Consider the following 17,541-nt stretch of genomic DNA (forward strand, 5'->3'; position numbering starts at 1 on the left):
CAGTGTTGCTACTTATTATCTCCAGTACTTAAAAATGAAACTGTCAACTGTATTAGGTTAAAAAATGACAGATCCAGATTATTTTGTTATAGTAATTATAATAATTTCCCTACTTCAAGTCACCAATACTATAAACCTTTAAAAAAAAATAGAATGTCTGATCTCAAAGTTCAATATTCTTACTGGTATGTTTACAAAGTACTGCAAGAGAAGTTGAACGAGAAAGGAAAAAGAGTTAAAAGCCAGCTATTTAGCTTTTGAACAATGGATCAGTTCTACCTTCTACCTCTACAAGAGCAGAAATCTAGTCAATTCTAGAAATGTATTTCAGAGAAAATTTGTAATAGTACATACAAAAATTCACAAACTGAACTGACTACTCTTATTTAGGGTCTTTTCTTTTTGCTGGGACACTTGCCTAGTATATGTGAGGCCCTGGGTTCAATCTCTAGTACCACAAAACTACCACTACCACCACCACCGAAAATAAAAAAATTTAAAAACCCTCTAGAAAGTAATCTATTTCTTCATACTCCAGGTTCTAACATTCTCAAATCAGAACACAGCAAGCTACCCAGGGCAGCTTAGTTCTTAATGGACTGTATATTTATTTGAGCAAACTCTAAATGATGTGAAAATAACATCATTTGTCAAGAACTATAAGACAGGGAAAACAGGCTTTACCTTAGAAAGCTGTAGGGTTTTTTTGTTTTCCAAATTATCATCACCAAAGAGAACCTAAAGAGGCTAAGTGACTAATTGGAGGGGAAGGAGATACTGTCTTTTAGGAATGATGTAGCCAGGATCAAAGCCAAGTTATAGGCTATGGGCTGAGAATCTTGGAGAAGGAAGCTCAATCCTTCTCTTCCAGTTCATAGCATACCTGCAGACTAGAGAAGAGCAATGTAAACTTCCATTGTCTTCAGAATTAAAATCCAAACATTTTTGAATGACTCCTCACCATTCTAAACCCCAACCCAGCAAGACTCATGACCCTACATTACATGGCAGTTTTCCAGTGATATTCTGCCCTGCATCTTTGCACACACTGCCCTTTTCAGTTACTTAGTTAGCTAGTTTGTCCTTCAAATTCAACTTAGAGGTCATCTCTTTCAAGAATACTTCTTTGATTCCTTTTGTCCAACCCTTCAAATTGGATTAGATGCCCCTCCTAAGCATTGCTGTGTTGTCACTGTCAGCTTACTAGTTTTCTCTCATTTACCTTAAAGAGCAAAGGATGGAATATTTACCACTGTGTTTCTAGGATGTGGAACACAGGTTTTGGATTTAAAAAGATCTGGGTTCATAACCCAATCCTGACATTAAAAAAAAAAAAAAAAAAAGCCTCAGGAATAACAAAACCTAAGAGCTCTTTCTATGAAAGGCAAAAGGCATCTGCTTCAAAATTGCAACAACTTCAATGACACAAAGTATGTCTGGCACATAGTGGGCCCTCAATAGGTTATTAATTCAGAGGTAGACCCACAGGGAATAGGAATCACTTGAAGCACTCTTAAACTAGGACATCAGCATCTTGAAGATGGGAAAACAAAAAAAAGATGTGCACTCCTCGCCCCCAAGCCAAAAATGTCAAGAAGAACTGATTACCATTCCCCTGAAAAAGGCCTCTATGGAGAGAAAAGACATTTTCTATGAAAATGAGTTTCTATGAACTCCAGACAGAAATACTACAAGGAACTTCATGTAATTTGCCACGACTTTAGAGCAAACTGCTTAAGCTTGTTCACCTCACACTGATACCATCAAAAGGGAAAAAGGAAGTGATCCTAAAGAAAAACATGGTCAATAAACAACCTAAGGAAACAAACTTGTTACAGTTGTCAGTAAAAAGAATACACCCAAGAGAAGGCACTTGGATAACCAATATGTAAGGGAATAGGATAAAATACTTAAGTGTGTGCGAACAACTGAAGAGCTACACCCCGAGCAAAAAGGTAATGACGACCTTCCTAGAAAAAAGACTGGCATGACACAGTCGTGCAGGTGTAAACATTTGTTACAATATGGCAAATATTTCAATTACACATCCTGCAAAGGCTGGGGACTTGCAAGGCAAGCAACACACTTAAGAATATTATGCCCTAACTTTTCCCAGAGAGTCATTATGTCGAGAATCAAATAGTTTGGAAAAATTCCTCCACATCTACTCAAGACTGTTTCAAAAACTAGGGCTTAATCTTTCCAGCCTTTTAACATCACACCAAGTCGCTTTAATAAAACGCAACTTCCCCCAGTAACAACTAATTAGTGCCTCCAAAATGTACTCGTTTTTCTGGTTACAGGGGATCATCATGCTTCTCTACTCTTGCAGGATTGTGAGGAAAGGAAGGGAAGAAATAAAGTGTCTGTGCTGGCAAATTATTACACAGAAATAACAGATTTTTTTTTTCCTTTTTGTGCGGGGTGGGCGGTGGGGAATCAAGTTTAAGGTCTCTGCAACTGAAACTGGTGGGACGCGCTGTAACTCTATAAACGGGTCTGCGGAGGGGCACAGGAGTGTTGGTCCTCTTCGGCCGGCCTCGCCCCCCATCCTTTCCCCGGATCCCTCCTTAAAACTACGCCTCGTGGCAACTCGGGTGATGAAACACCAGGTAACCGGCGGCCACGCACTTAGGACACGGGACGCACTCCGCGACAGCGGCCACAACTCGTACCCACCCCCATCCTGTCCGCCCAGCCTTGGGGCGCACCGCCATGGAGGGTCCCCGGCCCGCACCCCTCCACGGCGTCAGTGCTCCCCCGGACCAGCCCACCCTGATCAACTTCCTCGCAACCACGCGCGAACCAAGCCGGATCCAGGTCCCGCCACCCAAGAGCCTCGAGTCACCTTCCCTATCACTCCATCTCGTCTCCTCGCCTGCACTCCCGAGGGCCGGTCAGCGGAGTGGAGCGACGCCGCACGCAGGCAGCGGGGCGAGCGGCCCTCGTCCTTGTCGCCGTAGTCCTCCNGGCGCGGAGCAGGCAAGCTAGCAAGCAGGCGGTCGGGGTCGGCGCCCCAGAAAGGGAAAGAGCGCGAGGGCCGGCTAACGCCGCCGCCACCGTCGCCGCTGAGTCAGCGCGAAGCGCGCTCCCAGAGCCGGTGCCGCGCGGGCCAGCGCCAGCAGCCTCATGGAGTGTGCGGACGACAGCCTGCGGGCCGGGGCCGAGGGCCTACAACTCCCAGCATGCAATGTGCAGGCGGCGCTTCCGGGCGGCAGGGCGCATACGCGCTCCTCGCAGCTCGCCGGGAGGCGGGGTCGACGGGTCTACGGTGCATGCTGGGATGGGGCATCCCGGTGCGGCGCCCCCCGCCTCCTCTACCCGGTTCTCTCAGTCCGAGGGAGTGTCTGTGCTGGTTTCTAGCTGCGGGGTCAAGTTCCCTCTTCCTGAAGAGTTTTGTTAAGTAGTTGATAGGTTAGAGGACTGAGTTCCTGAGATCGGGCTGACGTGGTTCAAACCACGTGTCAATTAATCGCTTTTCTGTGATTCCACGTGTCTGGAGTCCATGAGCGTGAAGATCTGATGAGTTCACTTTAAACATACATATCTATTTTGTAAGAATGCCTATTCATCGATTTTTCTCCGTTGGTACTAAGAGTTGCATCATTTATTCGGTCTCTGAGTTATTAATTTGTTAATGCTGCAAAGAGGCAGTTGTAGGCTCCAGCCCCCTCGTTTTGAATCCCAGTCTTATCCCTCAATAGCAGTTGACCTCAAGCATGTTACTTTGTACTTCAGTTTACTCATCTGTGAAATGGTAAAGTAATAGTAACAACCACAGAGGGTGATTGTTGAGGATTGTTTAGACGTGTTCATCACACAGGTGCTCAATATTTAGGTTTCACTGTTGATTATTCATTATGTTCTGAATGTAGACTATATGTAGGCACTGAGAGTGCAGCCTACAAACAAAATTTGGGAGGGAAATGGGAAGAGAAATAGAATAAAATTTGTATAGCAACAGCTACATTTATTTAGTGACTCCATGTTCAGTGTACATAACATTTTGTTGCTGAAAGCTTGTCCGCCATGCCAATCAAATAAGGAGGACATGGTTTTGAGAAAAAGGAAAAAGATGGTTTATTGCTTTGCCAGGAGAAACACAAGGGACTCCTGTCCCAAAGGCTGTGACTCTGCCCATCAGCAGGAACAGGGGACTTTTATAGAAGTAATTCAGAGAAAATGAGATTAGCGAGGAGAGATCAGGAAGAGAAAATCAGGAAGGAGAGGTTAGGGAAAAGAAGACCAGGGAGAAGAAGTTTGGGAAATAGAAAAAACATGTAAGTTTCAAAGCCACAAGAGATATAGTTGAAGCATCAAGTGAATCCCTGTTAAAATTTCATATATAAAATATCTTGAATCACTATTGCATCAGGTTTTTGACGTCTTTAAAATGACAGGCTAGGATTTCGGTCGTATTTCAGAGTATTGCCAGAGTCTAGCCTAGTGCCAGTCTGTAGATAAAAACTCAATGAACAAGTCACTACATGAATTATGTTAGCTGTGATGATCAACCAGGGACTACGGAGTCCCAGTACTAATCCTGGCAGTCTATAATTTGTTCACATGTTCCACTGCTTCATCCTAAAGACTTTAGTCCATTGTACTGTAATTGCCTTTACTTGCCTTTTTCATTCATAAATTCATTTGCAAGCACTTCATATGTTAAATACACAAAGCTTATCTAGTATCTATAGCTTATCTATAGTATACTTAGTAACATTGGCCCTTTCCTTTATGGTGGTTCAAATACCCAAGATAGTAAAAAATCTCTTTCAGGTTTATAAACGTGTATTATTTCAGAACAAATAAGAACTGAGTGGAAACCAACTGAAGTGGACCTGAGAAGGCGATTACATTTGATCATTCCATATTCTGGCTGCCCTATCCATGAAGAGATGGTTTTTCATCTCAGGCTAACATAAGATGCTAGTTATCAATCTTTTTTAATATTTATTTTTTAGTTGTAAAACAATTTTTTAGTTGTAAAACAATTCAAAGGTATTGAAAACAGTACCTTTATTTTACTTATATGTGGTGCTGAGGATCGAACCCAGGGCCTCGCATGTGCTAGGCGAGCACTCTACTGCTGAGCCACAACCCCACGCCCTAGTTATCAAAATATTGACAAATAACACTATCATTACTTTAACATAAGGCATGTAAATTGCATATGGCAATGCCTTTATGTATTGTCAATGTTTTTAAACATTTATGTGGCAGACAGTTCTAAGTATTTATACTGTAATTCTCACAACTTTGTGGAGGTAGGTATTATTAGCATCCCCATTTTATAGATGACAGAACCAAAGTGCATAGATGTCAACTAGCAGAGCTGTGATTCAAATTTACTGACTGACTCTTAGGGGCCTGTGCTCCTAGCCTGTCTTTCAAATGAAGATTCATCAAGGTTGATGGCATTGTAGATCTAGTACAAAGTTAATTCTTCTTCCTATGAATGTATTCAGAGGCCCCTTATTTTTTTAATCATACAACAAAATTTTTATTTGGGCCAGGTATAAGAAAAATATGACCCCCCTCAATTTATTTAAAAGTAAGGTTTACCTTTTATAAAAGTAAGGTTTACTCACTTGCTTAGCGTGCTCAACGCCTTGGTTTCTATCCCAAGGAGGCCCCTTTCTTATAACAACAAAACTTTAATTTGTTCATGCTCCCTATATCCTTTTCTTACAGTTGCCAGAGTACTTGAAAGAATTATGATAGATAACATTTGTATGTTTATTTCATTATGGTTTTATATATCTTTTAAAATGTGTTCCTCTTTAACATTATAGGGATGGAGCAGGTACCATTATCATTATTTTAAAATTTAAATTTACAGATCAGGACACCAAGATGAATCTATTTTAAGTACTGTCTTCAAAGTTACACAGCTGGTAAATGGGGAGCTAGAACTGTGGACTCCTGATTAGGAATTTCTTGTCTGTAGCATATCCTTTTTTTTTTTTTTTGCCTACATTTATTCTTTCTTTCCCTCAATTTTTGTGATTTGTACTCCTAAGTCATTCTATTAATTACTTTTGCAAATTAACCAACTCACTGACTACTTTTATTCATTAATTATTTTTTTTTCAGCTTTTCTGTTTACTCTTTCCTCTTTGAAATTCTCGCCTCTCTTGACTTTTGACCCTTTTATTAATTTTTTACTTTTTTGACTACTCATCTTTGTCTTCTTCACCACACCTCTACTTTTGACTTCTTAACATGTTTTCCTCAAGCGTATGTTTTAAGTCATACGGTTTTCTGCCTATACTTACTCTCTCAATAATTATCTAGTTTTGTAGTTTCAACATTCAGTGCTATGATGATCCAGTTCTATACTTCTTGTTTTAATATTCTATACTCCCAACTTCCCAAATATCTACCAGTCTCACCAGCACTTCAACTGTAACATGGATTGAATGTTTGATCATATGTTGATTCATATATTGAAACCCTAATCCCACTGTGATAGTATATTTGGAGGTGAGATTTTGGGCAGGTAATTAGGTCATGAGAATTGGTCCCTTTTAAGTTCTCATAAAAGCTAACTTTCTTTTGGCCATATGAGGAGACAAGAAGACAGCACACCAGAAAGTAGGACCTCACCAGACACTGGATCTGCCAACACCTTACAGACTCCAGAACTGTGAGAAATAAATGTTGTTTAAGTCTCCTCATCTATGGCAATTTGTCATAATAGTCTAAACTGACTAAAACAATGTCTAAAACCAAAGTTGTGATCTTCTTCACAAAGTATGCCTTCCTCTTGTTTTGCTCTTTTTCCCAATGAATTTCTCAACATTGCAAAGCTGCTAGGATTACCTTTGCGCCCTTTATGTTCAATGGCCATGTTCTATTGCAGCATATAGTTGTTTATCACAACTTTCTGTTCTGTTCTATTCCTTACTTTGTTTGTTTGTTTTTTTAACTTTGGATTAGGACATCAAAGTTTGTCTAAGACTTCAATGAAGGAAATATATCCTCTAGTTGAAATGGCTATCTCCGGGTACTGAGGATGTGGGATGATTTTCATTTTTGAATTTAAAAAAAATTCTTAGTAGTGACCATGTACTACTTTCATGATCAGAAAAAAATTAAACCAAGTATAATAAAAGAAAAATAAAGGGTTGCATTTACTCTTCGAGCATTGAATTAATGTACCTCCCTTATAAGGCCTTTCCATATTACCTTAATCAGGCATATGCTTGTCCATTTCTTTGATGTTGTTGTTTTTTTTTTTATTTCATGTCATTAATGTATTTTAGTGTCTTTGTTTTGTATAAAATTGGTGTGATTGTGTTACATGTTAGAAGGCCATTAAGAATTGTAATGCAAAAATAATAAATAAATAAATTGAAAAAAAATTAAATTAAAAAAGAAGGCCAATTCTTTTTTTTTTTAATTTTTTATTGTTGGTTGTTCAAAACATTACATAGTTCTTGATATATCATATTTCACACTTTGATTCAAGAAGGCCAATTCTTTTTTCTTTTTTTGGTACAGGGGATTTAACTCAGGAGTGCTTAACCACTGAGATATACCTGCAACCCTTTTAAATTTTTTGAGACATAGTCTTGCTAAATTGGTGAAGTGGGTATCTAATTTACAATCCTCTTGCCTCAGCCTCCCAAACTGTTGGGATTACAGGAATGTACCACCACACCCAGCTTAGTCAGTTCTTAAAGACAAGGTGTTCTGATTCAGTTTGTGGATAGTAGTTTCTCAGTAAATATTTGTGAGATTTTGGAGTTGAGCCCTAAATACCATAATTGTGAGCTGATAACCACTGGATTGTGTGTCAGATTCTCTTGATGTGCTTCACTTCAGTGTTTTTGTTTTTGTTTTTTTTTTTAAGCCTAATGTCATTGTTAACAAAACCTCATTCATGATGGGCTTCATGAAAGAAGTTGGGAAACAGGTCAGGTATACTGTCTTTACTGGTCCTGGTCCAGTTATAGATTTCTGTTTAGAGGAAGTATGTATATGGTAGCAGGAAGCCTGAGAGGCAGAATAGAGCACTAGAGCATTATTCAGTAAAAGAAAACATTTTTTAATCCAATTATTTGCATGTTCCTTCATACTTCACTATAATGACATCTCTCTATCATTTGATTGCTAATTGTTGTGGATATTTAAATGGAGAGTATTCATTAATACTAAGTGAAAGCACTAAGAGGTTCCCAAATCAGACACCTTTAAAAATTCAACAGATTCATTATATGTAACTATAATTGGGATTTGAACCCAGCTCATCCAACTCTACAGTTCTATGCTCATCTGTCCTTTCAGATCAACTGAATTGACTATCTCTGGATCCAAGATCTTCCTATTCTGATGAAAAGGAGAGTAACTTTGGGGATTAGCTCCAGGGAGAAATGCTCCATTTCTTTTGGTAGTTTAAACAAGAAACATCTATTAAGTGCTCAATTGCTCTGAATCTGTACCAAATGAAGGGTTAGTACCCTAATCCAGTTTTACTGGCTCCAAATACAGTAATCTTCGTTACCTTAGCAACAGTATAGAACATAGAATATTGGAAACTATGATATTGTCATCTCGTGTGCCCCAAAGTTAAAAGTTTAACTGAAGCCACCTTGATCACCAACCACATGTCAAATTTCCTTTTTTGTATGCTGCATGTTAAGGTGTGTTAAGCTTAGTAACTTTGTCCCTACAAGCTTCTTCATAAGGGCAGCAAATAGATCAGGTATGCTGCCTCTTCTGGTCCTAGTTCAATCCCTCACTTTCTCTTAGTCCTGGGAAGTGGATAGGATGCAAGAAGCCTGAGAGAATAGTGACTGGAGTGAGAACTTTTCTCCTACTTGGGTCTCACTTTCCAACCTCTATTGGAGTTATTTGTCTCTAAATTTCTCTGTTGAGTGGGAAAGGCAAAGGGACTTTGCGTTTCTATTGGTTTAAAGCAACAAACTAGAATGGTTTAGGTAATGAACAGTCTTTACTTTAGAGGGAATAGCCATGCAGCTTCCTGAAAGGAATGGTATATTGTCCCTTGGCATCAATGGGAGGGTCAGACAAATTATCAGATCCTGGGAAAACTCCAAATATGGAGACCATTTAAGATTTTGCCAGCAGGTGGCACTTCTCTCCTATTCTTACCAAATACAGTCTTTCCAAGGTACAATATTCCTATTTCTTTGCTGTTACTCAATTCTGCGGAATGATCTTGAGTGTAGCCAGATCCAAGCATTCCTCTTTGCTTTTTGTAGGGGTGTAGTATACAATATCTGTATAAACATTGTAATACGTTTATATACCTTCTTTCCACAAAGGATTTGAAATTGCTTACAACATACAGTAAAATAGAAAAATATGAAGAAAAGGGGAATATCAATTATTGTAAAGAATATTTAATTTGATTTGGGGTTCCAAGCAGCTGGAGCAATGATAATGGTTCATTGTCAGGCCTTTGTGTGAATAGGAAAAAGAAGATAAATCCTTTAAAATTTTGAAATACAAATGGAAGTGCTTATGTAGGAAGTTTCTGTTGTGTCCCTTTCGTCTTGCTAACCTAATTTTATGTTATTCCTGGCCTATAAAAAATCAAACAGTACTTTTATCACTCTATACCTTCAGGGCTATGTAATCAACCTGTCAAGTTCAACTGGATTCACCCAGGCATTTATCTTACATAGATTGTCCTGAGCAGCCAGAACACAACATCCTTTAGGTACGCTTGGGTGTGCCCAAACCATTTATAAGAATCCCTTCTCGAAGAGAGTTTTTAACTAGATGGATAAATAAGACCTGTGTTTACACCCAAGACAAAACTAGAGTTATACCGGGTAATGTTATAATCAAATGCTAAATTCGTGTCTTAATAGGGTTCTAAAAAAATAAATCGGCAACTTTCATCTCTTTCAAGTTTCTAACATGAAACCACTAGCAATAGCTAGTGCAGGCGGGATGGGGGCTGACGGGAGGGGAGGGGAGGGACAGGAGCGCCCCTAAACTGTTCCCTTGTCACTGAGTGTTTCCCGTGATTAACTAGAGGTGCGGGTCCGTACCGCCAGAAGGACCAGCGCCTGGCTCCGCCCATCGCTGTCTAAGGTTGGGACAAAGATGAGGGGCGGAACCACGCGGGGGCGGGATCCCGAGAACCCTACCCGGGAGTGGATCCCAGAATCTGGGGCCCGGTTCCCTGCGCCCGGGGCGGTGGCCGAAGCCGGGCAGGAGGCTTTGTGGCCCGCGCGGGTTCCACCGTGGGAGGTGTGGTCTGGCGGAGGCTTCCGCGGTCCCCGCGCTCAGCCCGGCGGCGAGCACCACATGGCCAGCCGGGCTCAGTCCGGCTTCCCCGCACGCACAAACAGCCGCCTGGATGCGTTCCTGAGGCGGCATCTGGCACCCAAGGTCTACGACGCCATCCGCGCCTACGAGCCGTGCATCGTGGTGTCAGACTCGGAGAGGCACACCTTTAAGTATGTGGTGCTCAGCGACCGGCTCATCTACTTGACCGAGAACCCGCCTAAGTCCATCCGGCGGGTCGTGGCACTGCGGGACGTCGTGGCCATTGACTTGGTGAGGAGCGCGGGCTAGTAGGCGGGCTCGGAAGCGCAGGGAGACCCCTTTATGGGTCCCAGCATCCTGCACGCGGGAAGGAGGAGGAAGACCTTCCCCATCCCGCCCGAGACTCCGCACTCTCTGGTTTCAGGAAAGCTGTGAATTTTGCTGGATAATTCCTGAATAGAGACGTCTTTCGCATTCTTGAGCTGTTCCCCCGCCCTATCCCCTTCCGTTGGGCTACAGGTTTGAAAACAGCATCGATCAAAATCAAGCTTTAATTTTTTTTTTTTTTTGGTACGTTAAAACACTTAGTCCATGCAGGAACTGTGCTAGACCTGGAGGATGCAAAAACCAAATAGCACTCTTCCTAGAAGCGGTTGTGGGAGGGATCGAAAGACAACACCAAAGCAAATAATGCCTCGTGTTAAGGGCTATTATACCTTGCTTACTTTTATTGCCCTAACTCTTCAAGCATGCTAGGTGCACTCGAATAAGTAGGTGAATGAATGAATGATGCATAAATAAAATGTGCACAGGATGCTTGGCAATCTCAGGCTTGTCTCTTGATCCAAATTGAGTTCAGAGCATGCTGGGAAAAGTTCCTGGAAGGAGTGTCATCAGAGCTAAGCCATGAAGGATATACAATGTGACACAACCCCTCCTTGTTCCAGTTTTTAGTATATTGTTACTGTATTTCTTTCCTTCAGGAACAGTTGTATTTTATAAACCAGCAACAGTTGGATGTATTTTATTAAACCAGCAACAGTTGGTAGTATGGTCTTTTGATTACTGTTCTTTTCCTTCCGAGTCTCTTTGTCTTAGCTGCTCTCCAGGTGTGTTCTTCCTTTTTTCCACTGGGGACAGATGTCTAGGCTCCTTTTACTTTTTCTTGCCTGAGTCTCTGTGTCCCCCAAGGGAAAGGTTGGCAATACTCTTGATGGAGCTGTTTTGCTTAGAGAATCATAGATTGTTTTGAACATGTCTGTAAGAAAATAATAAAATTAAATGAAGAGAGGTTTTTTTTTTTCCTACTCAAACTACCCCTGTGGGCTAATATTATTGTGCAAATTTATTTACTTTTTTTTTTGAGTTAAAGTTGGAAGTAAACTTTGCCTTTTTACTTACTACCATTATTTCCATTCTCTTGAACTATTTTTTAAGAAATTTAATTTCCTTTACCTTTTTTTTTTTTTTTTTTTTTTTTTTTTTTTACTGAGAACTGAACTCAGGGGTCTTCTATTGCTGAGCTACATCTCTTTTTTATTTTTTATTCTGAGACAGGGTTTTACTAAGATTCCTAGACTGGTCTTGCCTTGAATTTTGCAATCCTTCTCAGCTTCTTGAGTAACTGAAATTACTGCCTTTTATTTATTTATTTTTGCAGTGCTGGGGATCAAACCCAAGTCATTGCACTAGGCAAGTATCCTACCACTGAGCTACATTTCCAGCCCTTCAAAATGTTTTAGAAACTTTTAAAAGCCTGGCTGTTTCTAGTGTCTTCACTATAAGCATTTATCATTTTGATAAAAAAAACAAACAAAAACCCCCCACTAATTTTAGGATATTGTTATTGTCCCCCAAGAGAGACAACATATGCATTTCAAGAGTTGTTAATTTTCTTTTTAAATTGTCAGAAACTGGAAAGTACTGTAAACCTCCTTAGGCCTAGAGCCTAGATTCCTCTACAAAGTCATATCATATTTAGTCATGCTTTAATGTACAAGGTTCACTTTTTATGGATGTAGAATACATAATATCTCTAGATGTGCTGAAGAAATCTGATTTTAACGTTAGTGTTACATTGGATGTCCATCTTGCACAATATAGTTTAACTTTGGAAGTTGTGGTAAGCATAATAATTACTCCAAAAACATAACCACATTCTAAATCCCTGGAACCTGTGAACATGTTATATTACATGGCAAAGGGGAATTAATGTTGCTAATCCATTGACTTTAAAATGGGAGATTTATTTGATTATTGAGGTGGGCCCAATGTAAAAGTGGAAGAGAGAGGCAAAAGAGCCAATGTCAAAGTGATGGGCCCAGAAAAAGACTAGACTGAAGGAAGAAAGAGGCTCCGTGCCAAGGAACATGGTAGCTTCTAGAAGTTGAAAAAGGCAATGAAATAGGCTTTCCCATAGAGCCTCCAAAAGATATACTGTACCACCAACACCTTTATTTTAAGCTTACTGAAACCCATTTTTTAAATTTTTTTAGGCCTTATACATGTATTTTTAAGTTTTTTATTCTAACTTGTCATATATGACAGCAGAATGTATTACAATTCATATTGCATATGTAGAGCACAATTTTTTCATCTCTCTGCTTATATACTAAGTATAGTCACATCATTTGTGTCTTTTTCATACATGTACTTAGGGTAGTGATGTCCACCTCATCCCACCATCTTTTTTTACCTCCTTTCCCCTTCCCTCCCCCTCCTTCATCTTTGCCCTATCTACAGTTTGTCTAATCTTCCCATGCTCCGATTTCCAACCCCACTGTGAATCAGCCTCGTTATGTTATATCAGAGAAAACATTCGGCATTTGTTTTTTTGGGATTGGCTTACTTCACTTGGCATTATGTTCTCCAACTTCATTCATTTACCTGCAAATGCCATGATTTTATTCTCTTTCATTGCTGAGTAATATTCCATTGTGTATCAATATCACATTTTCTTTATCCATTCATCTACTAAAGGGCATCTAGGTTGGTTCCACAGCTTAGCTATTGTGAATTGTGCTGCAATAAACATTGATGTGGCTGTGTCCCTGTAGTATGCTGATTTTAAGTCCTTTAGGTATAGACCAAAGAGTGGGATAGCTGGGTCAAAAGGTGGTCCCATTCCCAGTTTTCCAAGGAGTCTCCATACTGCTTTCCATAATGGCAGACCCACCAGCAACGTATGAGTGTGCCTTTTTCTCCACATCCTCGCCAACAGTTATTGTTGTTTGTATTCTTAATAGCTGCCATTCTGACTGGAGTGAGATGAAGTCTTAAGAGTAGTTTTGATTTGCATTTCTCTAATTGCTAGAGCATTTTTAAAATATATTTGTTGATTGATTGTATATCATCTTCTGAGAGTGTCTGTTCAGTTCCTTGGCCCATATATTGATTGGGTTATTTGTTTTTTTGGAGTTTAGATTTTTGAGTTCTTTATATACTCTAGAGATTAATGATCTACCTGATGTGTGAGGGGTAAAAATTTGCTCCCAAGCTGTAGGCTATGTATTCTCCTCACTGATTGTTTCTTTTGCTGAGAAGAAGCTTTTTAGTTTGAATCCATCCCATTTATTAATTTTTGATTTTAATTCTTGTGCTATAGGAGTCTTATTAAGGAAGTTGGGGCCTCATCTGATATGATGGAGATTGGGGCCTACTTCTGAAACCCATTTTTTTTTTTTTTTGTTTTGTTTTACGGTGCTGGCAAAAGGCTAGGCAAGTTGACTATCACTCAGCTTCACCTGGACCTAAGACCCAATTTTGGATTTCTGAGCTCCAGAACTAAGAAAGAACCATTAAAGTTGTGGTTACAATAGCCATAGATAGGAAACTAACATGGAAGCATTTCCTATTGTGGTGCTTAAAATGGGTAATCCTTTTTTAGTTGTTGATAAACCTTCATTTTAATCATTTATTTATATGCAGTACTGAGATTCGAACTCAGTGCCTCACACATGCAAGGCAAGCACTCTACCACTGAACCACAACTCCAACCCCTAAAATGGGTAATCTTTTAAACATTATTTTTTTCAGTGAGTAATGAATATAATCCTGTCAAGGTCAAGTGCCTTAATAATCTCTATGAGTTTTTATAAAATCATTCAAGGATTGTTGTAGTTCAGTACATGTATTAAACTTCATAGGGTGTATGAAAGATGGTGTCATAGAATTGCTTAACTTAGTACTAATTAATAACCACAGGTGTAATTGACCAGTCTGTGAATGCTGAATCCTAATACCACAGTGTGTAGAATTTTCCTGATTTCTGTGTCATATCACCCATAGTCATCCTATCCATACTAACTCAAGTTACCTTAGTCATTGCCAGGCAACTTTATTTTCCCCCACCCCCTTTCTCTCTGTGTCTCTGTGTGTCTCTCTTTAAACCAGGGTTCCATCCTCTTTCCAAGGCCACTTTTAAACGTCCTCTTTCTAATACCAATTCTTTAATCATTCTTTTCCATTCTGTATGTTTTCTTATTTTACTCTACAAGTTTGTCTTGTTATTTAACTTTCAGTTGTCTCAAGTTCACATTCTGCCTTTGTTCTTATTGTCACATGGTTGCTGGACTTTAGTAATTCCTAAACAAACCTATCTTTATGCTTCTGGATTCCAGCCCTTCTTGTTTGATGTTGGGCCAGATAACTCTATTTAGTGCTTGTTCTATGTCAGGGTTATACTGTAGGGAAAAAATCTGCAAATATGGAGATGAAATTCCACTTTCTTCTCTAAGGGAGAAGATTCTCTAAGGTAGTGGAGGTTGAAGTAACAATCACAAAAAGTTACACCAGAAGTCTACACATGGTTTGGAGAGGTTAAACATTTGGAGAGGGGGCTGGGGATTTAGCTCAGTTGGTAAAGTGCTTGCCTTGCATGCACAAGGCCCTGAGTTCAATTCCCATCATCACAAAAAAAGTTTAGGGCTGGGGATGTGGCTCAAGCAGTAGCGCGCTCGCCTGGCATGGGTGCAGCCCGGGTTCGATCCTCAGCACCACATACAAACATAGATGTATCTGCCGAAAACTAAAAAAAATAAGTAATAATAATAATAAATTCTCTCTCTCTCTTAAAAAAAAATTGGAGGGAGTGAGATTTCCCTTTTAGCAAATCTAAGCTTGAAGTAGATTTGGAGATCTCAGCAGGTATTTGATATTGTTAATCTCCTTAAAGAAAGTTTCCAAGATTGCTTTGGTAAAGCTTTTATGAAATGTCAACATTTACTAAGTTAAATTTGAAAGAATTATCTATAGAGTTTTTTTTTCTTGTGTGCATCAAAATACTATTCTTTAAGCCCTTCTGTGATTAGATGCATCTTTAAAATATGAGAACAAATACCCAGAACAGTCTATGAGTTTCAGATGGATTCATTCTCCTTCAGAGCCATCTCATCACCTACAGGAAATGAGAAATCTATCAACTCCAGCTGCCCTGCCTCTGTTTCTTTCTGTTTCCTTTCACACTCTCCTAAAAATCCCAGGCTCCATGAAACTTCTTGGACAGGCAACAAATGCACCCTTTACATGCTGGCTTGTTTCCAGGCACATTTCTTTCTACTTCGAGATGGGTAAGATCATCACACTAATAATCAGTTGTGTCACTTTTTGTTTATGAAGACGTGGAGAACTAGGAACTACTCTGCCAGTAGGGCTTGGCAATATCTAATAAAATTGTGGACTTCTTACTCACCAATTGCATTCTTAATATATGCCTAAAGTGTGCATAATCTTGAAATACTGTGTCCAAGAATAATTAAATAGCAATATTTGAAATAGAAAAAATTTAAATATCAATAGTAAATTGGCAAATAAATAATATTCAGTAATGAAAAGAATGAGTTAGATTCAATATAGTTATATCTCAATAACAGAATAGAAAAAAAATTTCTAGAAGCTACATGTAGTATTATGCCATTGATATAAAGATAGGCCAAGATGATATATGGCTTAGGGATACATACATAATTAGTAACAGTAGGAAAAGCACTGAAGAGAGTAGTTATACCTGAGGAGAGAAGTTGAAGCTAGAAAAGGGAGCATAAGCAACTAACTTTAAAAAAAATTGAAGCACATATGGCAAAATATTTGCTGGGTTGATATGCAGGAGTGTTCATTACATTCTCTATGCTATTTTTCATGTTTAGATTTTTAAAATGTCATATACATATACTGTTTGCCCTCGAGAAAGTTCCATTTGCAATTCATATTTGATGACAGAAATACTTAAAAATTAGATCTAGTGACTGGTTCCCAACTCTCAATTATCAGTGATAATGGAAATGGGAATGAATAAAATTAAAATCCACAGAAGACAAAATTCATAAACAATTCTACCTTTACCTAATTACTTTCACCAGGACTTATCTAGAATAGACTTACTTAGGTTCATTGTTTCAGGCTTGCTAAAATCTCTAATCAAGGCTGTAAGATGCTAATAAATGAGGCAATGGCCAAATAAGAGGACAGCCCAAAGGAAGAGGGCAAAGAGAAATGAACAAATGCTAAAGTGAATTAAACTGTCCTCAGAACTGGAAATGACTCTTACAGTTAAATAATGGAACTATGTAGAGGTGCTGAGGAAATGGATTTTTTTCCCCTATGCAGTACGTGAACTCATATGACACCCTTAACTTTTCAACAGGTACTCATTACCCACAGGATTAAAATCTAAATGTCTTAACTGAAAAACATTTCAGTTCTTAACATGAAGAACCTTAGATGGTCCTTGCTCAAAGTGTAGCCTTGCTCTTTGCCCAGTTCTCCCTTGCATTTCAGTCACAAAAAGAACACTCAGGGACCAGGCGTGGTGGCGCATGCCTGTAATCCCAGCGGCTTGGGAGGCTGAGGCAGAAGGATCGAGAGTTCAAAGCCAGCCTCAGCAAAAGCAATGAACTAAGCAACTCAGTGAGACCCTGTCTCTAAATAAACTACAAAATAAGGCTGGGGATTTGGCTCAGTGCTTGAGTGCCCCTGAGTTCAATCCCCAGTACGGGGGTGAGGTGGAGAGGTGGGGAAGAACACTCAGGGGTTGGAACTGTGGCTGAGCTGGAGAGGAGTTCTAAGAAAGACTAAAGAAGAAGAAAAAGAAAAAAAAAAAAAAAACAGAAAGAAAGGGAGTACACTCTGTTCTCTGGCTGTGCCAGGCCCTGTTTCCCTTGGCCTTTGCAAAGGCTGTTCTTGCTACTGCAACCTCCCCTCTTCTCTTAACTCCTATAATTTCAATACCCTGGTGCTCCCAGAAACACTCACCCTCCAAACCAGGCCATGGTCCCATTTACTTCTCCCATGGCATCA

The 17,541-nt window shown here is 39.6% G+C and overlaps 2 protein-coding genes and 1 long non-coding RNA gene across 5 annotated transcripts in view; 1 reads left to right on the forward strand and 2 right to left on the reverse strand.

Annotated features, from left to right (window-relative positions):
- The window catches only part of Xpot (exportin for tRNA), a 39,124-nt gene extending 36,088 nt beyond the window's left edge, over nt 1-3,036 (reverse strand). The window contains exon 1 of one of the 2 annotated variants that reach the window (XM_015483058.2): nt 2,849-3,036. The gene's annotated coding sequence lies outside the window, so the exon portion shown is untranslated. Of the gene's footprint in view, nt 1-684; nt 891-2,848 lie in introns of those variants that run through there. The other variant, XM_048805785.1, reaches the window with a different exon arrangement.
- Nucleotides 3,037-9,810: 6,774 nt separating this feature from the next.
- Nucleotides 9,811-17,541, forward strand: part of CUNH12orf56 (chromosome unknown C12orf56 homolog) — an 80,964-nt gene continuing 73,233 nt past the window's right edge. Inside the window, exon 1 of one of the 2 annotated variants that reach the window (XM_015483059.2) lies at nt 9,811-10,539. In XM_015483059.2, coding sequence (XP_015338545.2) covers nt 10,084-10,539 — 456 coding nt within the window. In that variant the 5' untranslated portion in view covers nt 9,811-10,083. The remainder of the gene's footprint in view (nt 10,540-17,541) is intronic. The other variant, XM_048805818.1, reaches the window with a different exon arrangement.
- Nucleotides 11,385-17,541, reverse strand: part of LOC125617608 — a 115,389-nt gene continuing 109,232 nt past the window's right edge. The window contains exon 2 of the long non-coding RNA XR_007348669.1: nt 11,385-11,506. This is a non-coding gene — a long non-coding RNA (uncharacterized LOC125617608). The remainder of the gene's footprint in view (nt 11,507-17,541) is intronic.

The sequence above is a fragment of the Marmota marmota genome, unplaced genomic scaffold (genome assembly GCF_001458135.2).
Source record: "Marmota marmota marmota unplaced genomic scaffold, marMar, whole genome shotgun sequence".
NCBI classification, from domain to species: Eukaryota; Metazoa; Chordata; class Mammalia; order Rodentia; family Sciuridae; genus Marmota; species Marmota marmota.